Source organism: Lampris incognitus, chromosome 1 (assembly GCF_029633865.1).
Source record: "Lampris incognitus isolate fLamInc1 chromosome 1, fLamInc1.hap2, whole genome shotgun sequence".
NCBI lineage: Eukaryota > Metazoa > Chordata > Actinopteri > Lampriformes > Lampridae > Lampris > Lampris incognitus.
Genome location: NC_079211.1, coordinates 37283030 through 37298029, shown reverse-complemented (window position 1 = coordinate 37298029; position 15000 = coordinate 37283030). Strand labels below are relative to the sequence as shown.

The following is a 15000-nucleotide window of genomic DNA, read 5'->3' as shown; positions in this document are numbered from 1 at the left end:
TAGAGCAATCAAATGCTATTAGGTCTTGAAAAAAAGGGAAACTGTGAAAATATTGATACAAATTGAAATGTGGTTAGGGAAAAATGAGCTGGCAGGCGGAAGAAGGGGCAGATTGTACGTTAATAGGAAAAAGGTGTCAACTGTGCCTCAGTTAGAAGAACAGAGGGAAAGACAATATGACGCAGGTGTGGGCTCATTATTATGAGGCCGGGCTGACATAGAATAATTACCGGAGGACCACACAAGAGGAGAGAACGAGAAGGCCGGAGAGGCCAGAAACAAAGACGGGAACAGAGGAGGGGAGAGAGGAAGAGGTGAAGTGGAGTACATAGGGCAGAGGAGCGAAGAATAGAAAAGAAGGCAAGGCATGGTAAAAATGAGGGAAGAGGTAAAAAATGGGGGAATTAGGCTATAGGGTTTGGAATTAGTCTTTGTTTCTAGAAAAATCTTGCTGTGAGCAGATGAACACACCCTCGATCCCTCGACAAGCCTCTTGGAAAACCAAAAAGAATGGGAGACGACCGCACCCATGCATTCATCCATTCATCCACTCAGCCAAATGCCGGGGACATCATTACCTATGCAGATTGTTCCAGCTATGAAAACATTCCCAGGCATGCTTTCCTGACCCCACCACTACTTTCCATACTAACTGCCCTCCTGAAAGGGATCTCACCCAGCCTTGAGTTACAGATTAGGTCATCTTTAAAGGTTACCCCCTCAGTAATGGCTATTTCTGTTTAAGGCAGCTAGCGTTGCCAGTCTGTCCTTACATAATCCAAACCTGATTATAAAACATGTCACGAAGACTATTTGAGATGAAAAATACACTTTCATTTTTGTTGCCTCTTTTACCTGCACTTAATTTACATCCTTTTAAGAATAGCTTCTAGAAATTCACAAAAAAAATCGTTTCATTTTTGTGTTGATAAGAACAATAGTTTTCTCTTACTGACAAACAGAATATTTTTTTAGTGACGTCACTCTGCAGTAGTGGGCGTACTCTAACAAAAACGTCCAATAAATTGGAATGAGATTGAAGAAAAGACAGTGGGTGATCTTCGACAGTTGAACTGAAATCAGCCAAATAGCATATGTCCAGCCATTATTGGCTGTTAATCAAATCAAACTCCCTCTATTCACAAAATCCCACTTAGCCGTTCTGTTTCATTAGGATACATATCAAATGGTGGAAGTTTGAGATGCTCAAAATTTAATTTCATGGGAGTTTTAACTCTTATGGTTTAGCTGATTTTGGACATCCCTGAAGTTCTGTTCAGTGATGTTGAAGTGGAGACCACTGTTCTCTGGAAATTAACCAACTGATCCACCTGAATAATCGGAGCTCCTCAGCTGCAGAACAAGACAGGCATCCTGCATGGCCCACATGGGTTTTACGGTTTGGGTGTCTTCCTCAAGCTCGGGTCCTCTACCAGAGGCCTGGGAATTTGAGGGATCTTAGCTGTTCCTAGGACTGCACTCTTCTGGACAGAGACCTCAGATGTTGTTTCTGGAATCTGCTGGAGCCATGCTCCCAGTTTAGGGGTCACAGCCCCTAGTGCTCCTATTACCACTGGGACTACTGTGGATTTCACTTTCCACATCCAATCTAGTTCTTCCTTCAGCCCTTAGTATTTCTATAGCATCTCATGCTCTTTCTTCCTGATGTTGCCGTCGCTCGGGATTGCTACATCGATCACTACTGTTGTTTTCTGTTCCTTGTCGACTACCACAGTGGTTGGTTAGCCAGCACCTGTTTGTCAGTCTGGAACTTTAAGTCCCACAGGATTTTAGCTCTGCCATTCTCAACCCCATATCCCCCTGGAAGTCTCCAAGTCCCACTTGGACTTGGGTACACAGTAAAATCCTGAGTGTTAATTTAACTTCCTGAGTGTTAATTTAACTCTGAGAGTGTACAAATGGACCTGAAAGGATCCATTTGTACCATCTTGGAGTTAAATTAACACTGAGTTTTTTACTGTGTACTTCCAGTCTGTATTCAGTACAGATGTCCCTGTACACTATCTGAGCCACTTGGTTATCCCTTTCAGTGTAAATTTTCCCAACTAGCATGTTACACCCTGCTACTAAGTGCTGAACTGTCTCAAGGGCATGTTTGCACACCCTGCATCTTGGGTCTTGTCTGTTGTGGTAGACCCCTAACTCAACCGATCTGGTGCTGAGCCTGTTCTTGTGCTGCTATGATCAAAGCCCCTGTGTGGTCCTTCTGTCCAGCTTTTTCTAGCCACTGGTAGGATTTCTCGATATAAGCCAAGTCTTCTATCTGTCGATGGTACATCCCATGGAGGGGCTTGGTCTTCCATGATACCTCTTCTACTTCTTCCTCCCTACTCTCTGTCTTCTGCTGCCTGAGGTACTCACTCAGCAGTTCGTCCCGGGAGGCCTTCTTTCTGAAGTATTCATGGATGTTCCTTGTTTCATCCTTGATAGTTGCGCTGACAGTCACTAACCCTCGGCCCCCATCTTTTCACTTATTGTACAGTCTCAGGCTGATGGACTTTGGGTGAAACCCTCCGTGCATTGTGAGGAGTTCCCCTGTCCTGATATCTGTGGCTTTTATTTCCTCCTTTGGCCATCTTATTATTCCAGCTGGGTATCTGATGAGATGGCACAGTAGCGCAGTGGTTTACGTGGTCACCTCACAGCAAGAAGGTCCTGGGTTCGAGCCCCGGGGTAGTCCAACCTTGGTGGGTCATCCCGGGTCGTCCTCTGTGTGGAGTTTACATGTTCTCCCTGTGTCTGCATGGGTTTCCTCCCACAGTCCAAAGGCATGTAAGTCAGGTGAATTGGCCGTAGTAAATTGTCCCTAGGTTTGAATGGGTGTGTGTATGTGTGTCGGCCCTGTGATGGCCTGGCAGCCTGTCCAGGGTGTCTCCCCGCCTGCTGCCCAATGACTGCTGGAATAGGCTCTAGCATCCCCACGACCCTGAGAGCAGGATAAGCGGTTCAGATAATGGATTGATGGTATCTGATGACTGGTAGGGCATATGTGTTGATGGCTTGGCTCTTATTCTTCCCATTGAGCTAGCTCCTCAAGACCTGCTTCACTCTATGGAGGTATTTGGCTGTAGCTGACCTCCTTGCTGCCTCGTCATGGTTTCCATTTGCCCATGGAATACCCAGGTACTTATATGTTACAAGTATCTGGGTGTGGCGTTTTTTTTTCCGAAACCGTCAATGGTGTTGTGAGTGCTCAACTAATGAGGAGCAGAATATCAACACGGATACAGGAAAAAAGATCCATGTTGATATATACATATATATACATACACACACACACACACACACACACACACACACACACACACACACACACACACACACACACACACACACACACACACACACACACACACACACACACTTATTAGGGATGCACCAATACCAGTTCTGGTGTTGGCTATAGGGCTAAAATGGAGCACTGCCATTAGAGATTTTACTCAAGACTAAAATCAGATACCAAAAGCCATGATTAACATGTCATAAGTAAAAGGCTTGATTTACTACATTCTTGGCACATGTAAGCTTGTATTTCTTTAATGGTGGAAAAAAACCTGATTTTATCTTGATTATTTTGTCCAATGATCCAAAACTAATGGTCTAAGTCTGCACTGCTCAGCATAAGTAATGGATCGGTTTGGTACTTGGTATCAGCTGATATTTGTAATTTGTGATATTGGGCTATACAAATAAAATTGACTTGATTTGACTTGACTTAAAGAGTGACACTCAAAATCAGGGGGTGCAAAAGTGAAATCACTGCATTCCTAATCTTTAATCGATAGGACAAAGGTTTCAAGCCAGATCTGAACCCAGGACAGCACAATTAGGCCTGAGCATATATGCATTTAACTGGTAGATCCACCAGGAAACTCCAAAACCACCGTTTATTAATTGTGTGTCTGTACGTTTTGTGTGTGTGTGTGTGTGTGTACATTTGAAAAAGGAAAGTAAACTTGTGTGTGTGTGTGTGTAAGAGAGAGAGAGAGAGAGAGAGAGAGAGAGAGAGAGAGAGAGAGAGAGAGAGAGAGAGAGAGAGAGAGAGAGAGAGAGAGATTATTATTATTGTCATTTGTACAATGCTTTGGCAATACTGTACTTTGTTATGGCCATGCCAATAAAGCAATTTGAATTTGAATTTGAGACAGAGAGAGCAAGAGAGAGAGACAGAGACAGAGAGCAGCTGTCTGCCTGAATGACTTCACTGGCAGTTGGTCTCCCCTCCCTCTCCCTCTGTTTCCTTCTCCACCCTTTGCCCCCTGTATGTCACCCCACCTTCTAGGTTCAGGGCAAGACTGAAGGGATATCAATATCGATTTACACATGCTGACCCCCCCGCCAATGTGTGTATATGACAATGTAGAAAACCAATTTCCGATACGTTGAAGGAAAAGCCCCAAAAGGGCACACGTCAAGCATGCTTGTCGAGAGATGTTCAGTTAGCTGAGATCAGCTGTTTTATCACTGATGATATGAAGTAATGAATATCGATTTCACTTTCACACTGTGAAAGTGGTCACACTGTGGGCTATGCAAACAAACATAACTTGATGTGAGATGGACATAATTTAGTCAATTAATCAATGGCTTCTGCTCAAATCATAGTTGCCTTTGTTATCGTGTAGTATATATTTTAGATTACATTATTTATCTGAATCATTTTTAGTTAAAAAAACATATTTATCCATTAAAAGTGACACTTATATGTGCATGATCCAATTAATATTTCAAAGAAAATTATGATTTCAATTTAAAACAGGTAACTACTTTAAAAGCAAAGGTCTTGAATTAATTTACCATAATGTGGTAAAATCAAAGAACTATTTAAAAGATGATTTTTTTTTAGATTGTGGATAGGTGAAATAAACATCAGAGATGCTTTGCTACAAGCACAAACTGCAGGAGCTACTTAAGATGTTGCAAGTTACTCCTCTTGATTGTATTCCTTGGTGGCAGGGTGGTCAGAGCATCCGCATTGCAATGAACTCTTCTGCATCTTCAGCAGGTAGTATCTCAGGGTCACGAGCATTTCACCCCTTAGCCTGTATGCCTTGCCTGAGTGGGGCAGCAAAGATCAAATTAGCCTTGACCTGCAGAAGGGTTTCAACTGTGGGCTCTCATCAACCACAACCATCTTGAGCTGGTTTCCATTGCCATATCTCCCCAAAGGCTTGCTTCAGTTACTTGGGTTCCAAACCCATGTTCTGTAGGAAATAGCATACTGATGTTGCTGGGAAACCACGGCTGCTGACTTCGATGGGAAATAAGGTTGTGTAACATCCATTGACAAGAGCCTCATTGATCAAATCCTGGTACTTGGCTTTCTTCTGTTCATGAGAGATGGCTAGCCTGTCCTCCCAGGGCACTGTGAATTCAGCTACTAAGATAGTTTTTGTGCTCCTGGATAGAAGAACCATGTCTGGTCAGAGTGAGGTTACTACCACCTCTTCTGGAAAGACAAGTCTTTTCTTCAGGTCCACTTCCATCTCCCAGCCAGAAGCTTGATGCAAAATGGAGCACGGGTTCATGGCAGTTGTTCTTGCCCAAGGAGCCTTATCTCCTTCCCTTTGGAAATTGCCAACTTCGGGTGGTAATGCCTGGTGTTATTGGCTTTGATCCTCTGCAGGTCCATCCATTTGTCAATTTCTGTAAGGACCTTGTCTTGCCTCCACCTGTATTGGCCTTATTGGCCTTCTCCCAGTGCTTTGGGACATCCAGTCAAGATGTGATTCAGGGTGGAAAGAGTCGCTCCACACTGCTTGCAGGATGGGTCGTCTTCTTTGCCCCAGATCTTTAGATTGTTTGGAGTTGACAAGAGGTCAGCAGCAGCACACAGGAGGAAGGTCAACTTGCCCTGGTCGGTATCCCAGAGTTCCTTCCAGGACAGTGATCGTTCGAGTGCCTGGTCCCACTGCATCCACTGTCCCTGGCAGGCAAGCCCTACCGCTTTTACATTTAACACACCTCCAATCATTTCTCAATGAAAACCAGTCCAAGTATGTAAGAAAAGGAAGAAAGAAAAAGGCAAATATAACCCCTATCACTTCTAACACTGGCTTGGTTGGGCATCCCTACAGACACAATTGGCCGTGTCTGTGGGTGGGACGCCGGGTGTGGTGTTACCTATTTATATTATGATAGATGTAGGAAAAAAACTTTAATTCATAGCAGTACAAGCCTATTTGGTGCGTCACACACTCATCAGCTGCCAAGTTGGCTATACAACAGGCTTGTACCGCTATGAATTACATTTTTTTTCTCTACATCTATCTTAATATTCCGCTCCTTATTTGTTGAGCACTTTTATCAACACCATTGATGGGTTCTGAAGAAAAAAAACGCTCGATATATATATGCAAGGCGATACATGTACACGGCTCAATAGCATATACAAAAAATAGTTTAAAATAAAACTTTGCGTTGTTATAGTACGTGTTCTTTCTTGCTTGTAGTGATTTACAATTAAGCGTCTGAATTGTGGTGCATTATCATCTACAAAATGGGAAACATGGTGGCCAATAATGTCTGTATTCTAACATTTGTCTCTGGCTCAGCTATGTTCTGGTTAAGTATGACTCTTCTGACTGAAACCTGATATAAAAAACACACACACACACACACACACACACAGGCATGGACAGGGGCACACACAAACACATGCAAACACATGTTGACAGTTTTACACATATATGAGCAAACACATACAAAAACACAGACAAACACAAACACAAATAAATATATACACGCTAACAGACATACACAGGTATAAACACAGACACACACACACACAGACACACGCGCACACACACAGACACACTCATACAGCTCCCTGCCAAATAGGTATTTTGTTTACATGGGTATGGGGTGGTATGCCCAGTGGAGGGGGAGTGGTAGCCAGCTATTTAAGTCCTGCTGTGCAGTGAAATATACCTGTATTTGGTTGTCAGGGTACAATCACATTCTGATTCTGTACAACCACAGTACCATATTACTATAGTGGACACACATACACATACACACACACACACACACACACACACACACACACACACACACACACACACACACACACACACACACACACACACACACACACACACACACACACACACAGAATATTCCACTGTACACTGACGCAATGTTCCACACACAAAGACAGCCATGGCCAAATCACAAACATCTCCTTCAACAAATGTCCCATTCATAATCATACAGGCACACACATGTACAAGCATACACACAAACACAGTCTGTGACTCTTTCACTCATTGGCTGAACAAGTACAGGAAATACACAAGCTTGATTACCACATGAAAGGCCAATCAACCTAAATTGGCTAATTATATCCCGGCAACCCAGATTGCATAGCCAATAGGGGCCCATTTATTTGTAATGAATGAGGGAAATTTGGGAGGAGAAAGAAAGAAAGAAAGAAAGAGAGAAAATAGCTTAAAAAGAAAAGAGAAAATGGACAACATGGAGAATGGACTACTAGTGCAGAAAGGGAGAGAGTTTGAGTGAAATGAAGGACTGTCTAGTGACTGTGAATGTTCTCATTCAGCCAGGTCATGGTTATCCAAAGGAGTTGAATCAAAGAGGATAAATTCTGAGTCTCATCACCAGCCAGTCAGACTAGCTTGGTCTAGTCAGAAAGGCACGAACTGAGGAAGCCTCTTGGATGAGAGGCGAAACGTCTTCATGGATATACACCAAGTCCAGTTGCACTTGATTCAACTCCTTTGGATGACTGTCTAGTGACTAGCTCTCATGAATGACCAGACTCCACCAGTCTCAAACACACACACACACACACACACACACTTCACTTCTGTAACAAACGTTCCTTATGACTGCATGAATGTTTGTCTCGTAACACAACAAATGTTGAAATGTTCTACTTTTTTTCCACTTCGTCATTAAAAATCACTGAAATTATTTTGATTTCAAAACGAATAAACATCTGTTGAATCTGCATCTTGTGCCAAGTGTTTGAACTGAACACATTAATTTCCAAAACAATTTATATCACTTCAAAAAAAAAAAGTTCATCATTCAGTATCTCTAAAATGACAAGGCTTCGGTCGCGATTACTTTGTCAAACATAGACTTGATTTACATATCTTTACAAGAAATAAAGATTTGAATTTTATCCAATAATTTATTACCACCTCGAATGGTGGGCAACACATTTGACTGCAAAACATTTCCCATTAATTTTCTCCATCTAGAAGACTCACCTATAATGATCAGCGTGTAGTTGATGTTCACACTGCCGAATCCGTTGGTGGCTTTACAGATGTAAGTCCCCGCATCGTCGGCCTCCACCTCTTTGATACGCAGGGCATGCTGCAACACCCTGAAGCGCGTCCAGCCGCTGTGGATGTTGCGTCCATCTTTGGTCCACATGATGAGGGGCGGGGGGTCTCCCTCCACGGGGCAGGGTAGCTTCATGGTGCGACCCAGGCGAACCGATTGACGGTGGGCCACGCGCTCTGACACCCTGGGTGGACCTTTGGGAAATGGATTGAGTTAATAAGCTGAATTTAAGGTTGAACAATCAATCAAGAAGCATTTTATGTTTCCACAATTAACAATCATGAAACTGGGTGATACTGAAGTGTTTGGATTACATTGTCAATGCATCTCAGAGTCCCTGTGTTTTAAATCAAGTGCTTCCATTAGGCCTGGTCCATCCACGCTGAGGGAACAACATGCCCCCATGCGAACAAAATGAAAGTCAATGGTAAGACACTTAGAATGAATGACCTGATGTTATCATAAATGCAGATGTGCAATAATGCATTGTAGCGAATTCAGGGGGCAGCCGGGAATCCGCCGCAGCCAGGAAGCGAAGCTGGGTAGCCTGGACCATGGGCGACCGCGCTAACTAGCGAGTCTAGCAATCCGTGGTCGTTACACTACCCACCTCCTTCTAACTCCCTCACGCCTCTGGGCACACGCGCTTCCGATGGCCTCCCGGTCTCACCATCCCACTTATGACATCAGTGTAGCATTGCAGGGCAGCTAGCGAGGCGGATGGAGGAAGAAGAGACGATGTTGCTGTTTGATAGCTAGCTCAACGGAGCCCAGACTTATTCCCTTGCCACAACAGCTAACCCGAGGTAGAGGTGTCCCCGGTAAAAACGATTAAACACGGTGGCTAACCTGCTGGCTGTCTTTGAACTTGAACTCCATATTAGCTAACTCTCCATAGCACAATCTGCCGTCCTCTCTCTCCTCAAGTCTCTCAGGCCTTCCCTGCAAAATGTAGCAATTTAAATGCTCCCCCCCCTTTTCCCGCCCTGAACAACTTCTCAGCCAATTACTCACTACGGTGGACACCTCCCTCAATAAAATCACTGCAGAGCAACACACATAACAAGATTTATACACCCAGCATTACAGTGTTTTATTTTCCCAGAAGCTGAAGCTTATAACCATCTTTAACAATCATGACTGTGATATTTAGAAAGAAATCAGGATCATCATTTTTGCAGCCCTTTGGGTGCATGGAGAAAAAGAAGTTTCCTCTTTTCTGAGACAAACATGTTACCTTGCTTGATCAATGTCATTTTAAGGCATATTTACACTATTCTGCCTTATTTGGGGCTTGTCTTTACAGAAAAAAACTGAGTGTTAATATGAACACTAAAAGTAGAATTACACTTACATCATGGGTAATGCAATGTTCTGATATGAACTGATTTTTTGGGAGTTTACACTCGCCTCTGGTAAAAACTGTTCAGGTTTCCGATGTGCAAATACGACCTTCTTAGTTTGCTTTGATTATCATTTTACGGGACTTTGTGGAATGCTGACATTTAGATCTAGTACATAACAGCTTGTATTAGTAGATAACAGCTTCATGTTATTCAGGTTAAACTATGTAAATATGTGACCCCTGTGAGGAACCTGCTTCCTTATGAAACCGACAACAAGTAGTGACTGAGTAAGATGTGAAATGCAAACTCGCCCCCAACCCCCCCCCCCCCACAAAAAAAGAACGTTACAAATGAATTCAATGTACCGTTTATCTATACAACGCTTCACTAAAAAATGCCAGCTGGTATCAAAGTGTCTTTTTTGGGGAGGCCCTTTTTTCTCCCCAGTTGTCCATCCAGCCATTATCCGAACTGCTTATCCTGCTGTCAGGGTCGCGGGGCCTATCCCAGCAGTCATTGGGTGGCAGGCGGGGAGACACCCTGGGCAGGCCACCAGGCCATCACAGGGCCCACACACATACACACATACACACATATACACACACACACACACACACACACACACACACACACACACACACACACACACACACACACACACACACACACACACACACACACACACATTCATACCTAGGGGCAATTTAGTACGGCCGATTCACCTGACCTACATGTCTTTGGACTGTGGGAGGAAACCGGAGCACCCAGAGGAAACCCACACAGACATGGGGAGAACATGCAAACTCCACACAGAGGACGACCCGGGACGACCCCCAAGGTTGGACTACCCCAGGGCTCGAACCCAGGACCTTCTTGCTGTGAGGTGACTGCGCTAACCACTGTGCCACCGTGCCACCCCTCTCCAATTGTATCCAGCCAATTACCACACTCTTCCGAGCCATCCTGATCGCTGCTCCACCCCCTCTGCTGATCCAGGGAGAGCTGCAGACTACCACATGCCTCCTCTGATACACATGGAGTTGCCAGCCGCCTCTCCTCACCTGACAGTTTCGCCAGGGGGATGTAGCGCATGAGAGGATCACACTATTCCCCCCAGTCCCCCCCCCCCCCCCGAACAGGCGCTCCGACCAACCGACCAGAGGAGGCACTAGTACAGCGACCAGGACACATATCAACATCCGGCTTCCCACCCGCAGACACGGCCAATTGTGTCTGTAGGGACCCCCGACAAAGCCAGAGGTAACACGGGGATTCAAACCGCTGATCCCCGTGTTGGTAGGCAATGGGATAGATTGCCATGCCACCTGGATGCCCGGTGTCAAATTGTCTTGAGACACGAGGCGAGCGGGACAGACAGGGCAGAACAACACTTCCTCAGAAATACAAAGACGTGGATCAGAACAAGAGATAAACCAATCAAGCACAGGGCCAGGAGAAAATATGCAAATATGAATGTGCACAATAAATCAACAAGCGGATTACAAATGTCATCAATGGGTTGAATTTTTGAAAAGATTAACTCCACTATATCTCAAATAAGTTTTGATTTGAAATTTGGAGATACAAGAAGATACTTTTGTGGGCTAGATTAGACACTGAAGGCTTAAAACGTATAATAGGCAATTAACCAATCTATGATCCCGGATTTGCTGGTGTAGCAATATGTGCTGTGACACTGCGAGGGCTCATTTAAAGCTTTATTTTTGTGTCAGCAGGCACACGGTGTTGCTGCCCCGTTGCATCAAACCCAGTGTTCCCATTTCTTATTTCTAAAGATGAACCTGGTTCCTAAGAGCTGTTTGATTATTGCATAAAACAAAAACAAGAGTTATCCTTTGAACCACAGTACAACGTCAGAACCGACCTGAAAAATGAACCGATTACTTATTTCCCCCCCTTTTTCTCTCCAATTGTATCCGACTTTTTATGTGGACAAAACCTGTGTAATCACACAAACACTGCTGTGCAGTCCAATAATCTGAACAGCAGCCCAGACGCCTTCATGTATTTAAATGGAGCGTGACCCTGAGTGCTCAGTAGCCAGTCTACTGTGAAACAACATGCTAGGAAAACAAGAGTGGGTGCAAAAGCAGCGCACTTAAATGAATGAAGGGAAGAAAGAGGGGAAGTAGCAGGAGAGAGAGGGAGAGAGAGAATGAGAGGGAGGAAGGGAGAAATGGAGGGAGAGAATCAGAGTGGATGGAATCTAACGGAGCGAGTCTGTGCAGAGAGGGAATGAAATACTCGGGAGAGACAAGTACAAAGAAAGAAAAAATGATGGGGAGAGCGAGGGAGTGAAGGAGGACGTGAGGATCGATGTGTGCCATACATCTGTTTGACCTTCATGATTAACACAAATAATGGGAGACAACACAGAGACAAACCCAAGAGACGTCTCGGGCCTGAGGACTACAGAGAAGAAGATCCTGACAGTCTACAGACATACAGTCATGCTCCCGAGACTCCCATTCCCATTCTGTGATCCAAGAAAGTATTTCAAGGCAAGGAGAAAGGGCGACGCTTGTGGATAATCCATATCTGATAGTCCCGAGGTCCGACACAGGCTGATCTGAATGAATTCATTGCACAGGCTGATACAAACCTGAGACATACACGAACATGGCCGCAGATACCGGCAAGACCCCAGGTGCGACACATGAACTTATCTTTCCATTTTCCCCATTCTGCTTTATCAAAGCAAAATAAAAAGCGAGAAGGCTGAGGTCTGCAGAGTCCTTTACAGCTTGTCCTTGTGAGGAGAGGGCTTCCCAAGAGTTGTAGACCCATGTCCTAGGGTGTGAGTATTTGGGCAGGGGGATAAATATTAGCCTTACGGTGTTGTAGTATGGCTTTCACAAGGTAAATGGCATGTAGTGAAAAACAAAACAACAAACACATTTTCATTGTGGGTCTTTCTTTGCCTGGAGGGCGTGGAGTGAAGCAGTCGGATGGACTGAAAGAGTAGCATTGATGGTGCCATGGGGAGGAATGGACACCAGCTGCCAGACCAAAAAAGTTGGAGCGGTGAGGCGAAAATCAGAGGATAGTGAAGTAGTGAAGAGGAGAGAAATGATGAAAGTACAGAAGAAAGGAAAGCACAGGTTACGAGATCGGAAGAAAGAGCAGGAGAGGAGAAGAAAGGAGAGGAGAGTGGAGCAAGGAGGAAAAGAATAGAGCAGAAATAAACAGATGTGTGTAAAGTAAGAGAACAGTATAACAGCTGACAAAGGGGTACAGCAGTACAGCTGATCAGAGCAGAGCAACAGCAAGGGTGGCCAGTGTTGGTCAGTGGCCAGTTAGAGATCAGAGTAGCTCTGCTGGTCAACAACACATATCTCTGCCCAACTAACCCCTGTGTGCGTGTGCGTGTGTGTGTGTGTGCGTGTGTGTATGTTTCAGGAAGACAGTACTGAAGGAAATGTGGATGGAAATGGAATATTTTCAAAGAAGTGAGAAGAGAGAGAGAGAGAGAGAGAGAGAGAGAGAGAGAGAGAGAGAGAGAGAGAGAGAGAGAGAGAGAGAGAGAGAGAGAGAGAGAGAGAGAGAGAGAGAGAGAGAGAGCAATTTCTCTTTAAAGGGAAGAAGAAGGAGAAAAGGAATAATTCCAACTTTTTCCTCTGGTCTCAACACCTGTGACCCAGCAGCTCCAGCTATGTATCCCATATGTGTGTGTGTGTGTGTGTGAGTGTGTATGTGTGTGTGTGTGTGTGTGTGTGTGTGTGTGTGTGTGTGTGTTTCAAAAAGTGGTGACAAAAGCTATTAACCTCTGCCAATGGCCCTGTCCCAAATGGCATACTTGTGGTCTTGCGGTATCCATTTGCGTATGTCTGCGAGGACTGTAGGGCCGTAGGGTGTCCCCTTTCCCATTTTGTGCTTCAAAAGGGTGCTCACGAGTGCCCCCAATGCGCCCTTGATGTGCCCTTTGGCAGTGTGCCTCAGAGTGAAATGATTTGAATTTTCCATATGGACTTTTCTAAAATAAACAGAGATATCTTAGGGCTGCACTGCAATATTAACACAATGCAATGCAATATGTAGTACCATTCATAAATGGTACTCTGTGATCTTGTGCTTACATTTTGATTAAGGGATGGAGGAACTAGCTTTGAAATTCATCTGTCTTAGTGCTGGATGTGCACAGGTGCAAGTGGGCCCTGAACCTGGCTTTTATACATGTGCTGTCTTCAGGACCAGTGCACCATAGGTCCACACCATGACAGCATCACCAAACGGCAGACTTGGAGGAGGACCGCAGGACTTAGCATGCCATTTGGGAAGGGGCCTTTACGTGTTTATTGGTGCCTTCAAATAGGCTCATGTTTAGTGAGTTCAGAGAAGAGTCCTTATGAAAAACTGATGCCGGGAAATGAAAATGTGTCAGCGCCGAGTTCTCAAGTTGTGACATGATTTGCCACAGATGTCCATTTTGCGGATGGTTAGTATAAGTATATTGGAATTTTCTTAGTCATGTAGTCTTATTTTGTAATTCAATAATACATCCAAGGAAAATGTTGATATTCCTCATTTATTATATCTTTGCATTATCCGCTCGAAAGTAATAGACTGACTCCTTAGCTGTAAGGTGGCTACACCATCAGCCTCCACGGCTTAAAGATGTGACCTTTGCTCTGTTGTCAAGCAATGGTGTTCTCATGATGTGCTCGACTTCCCATGTTAAAACCACTAACACACAACTTACTGAACTCACTACACCATCAAATGGTGAAGGAAGCTGCGAAATCAGCCTCAACCAATGTGCTAATATGACTCTGACAGTGTATCTGAGGGAAAGTAGAGTCACTTTTCAACCATCCTGCACTGGCTATGGAAAGTATCGTCATCCAAGGTAACCTTTACTTCAGACAAAATATGGCCAGTGAAACTGAAGTACTTATGAAGCCTATCTAAGAGAAGCTTGTTTACCCGGGCGCCATCTTGTTAATGCTGCCACGTTGCAAGTTCTTGACAAACAAGACTAGACACCTATCTTACAATAAGGAGTTAGCTATATTTCCAGTTCATTGAATACAACATGGAATCACTTTTTTCAGCCTTTCTTTCCCAGTTTCGTAACGCTTTCCCCGCCTCAGGAATCACTGACACGTGATCCGTGTTAAATAACAGTCCTGCGGTGGCCTGAATCAGAACACGTAATGCCGCCGTCTTCCACGGTTCAGGTTGTCGTATTGTTACCTGTCAGAGTGCTCTGTCTCCACTATAATCTAAACTGTCTCTGGTACTAATTAACCACCACTGACAACGGCCTCTCGTGTCTGTTTCACTCACGAACTTGAGA

The 15000-nt window shown here is 44.4% G+C and overlaps 1 protein-coding gene across 1 annotated transcript in view; it reads right to left on the bottom strand.

Annotated features, from left to right (window-relative positions):
* fgfrl1a (fibroblast growth factor receptor like 1a) overlaps window positions 1-15000 on the bottom strand; it is a 99088-nt gene that overhangs the window by 54703 nt on the left and 29385 nt on the right. The window contains exon 2 of the mRNA XM_056277562.1: window positions 8259-8531. Within this exon, the coding sequence (XP_056133537.1) occupies window positions 8259-8531 (273 nt within the window). The remainder of the gene's footprint in view (window positions 1-8258; window positions 8532-15000) is intronic.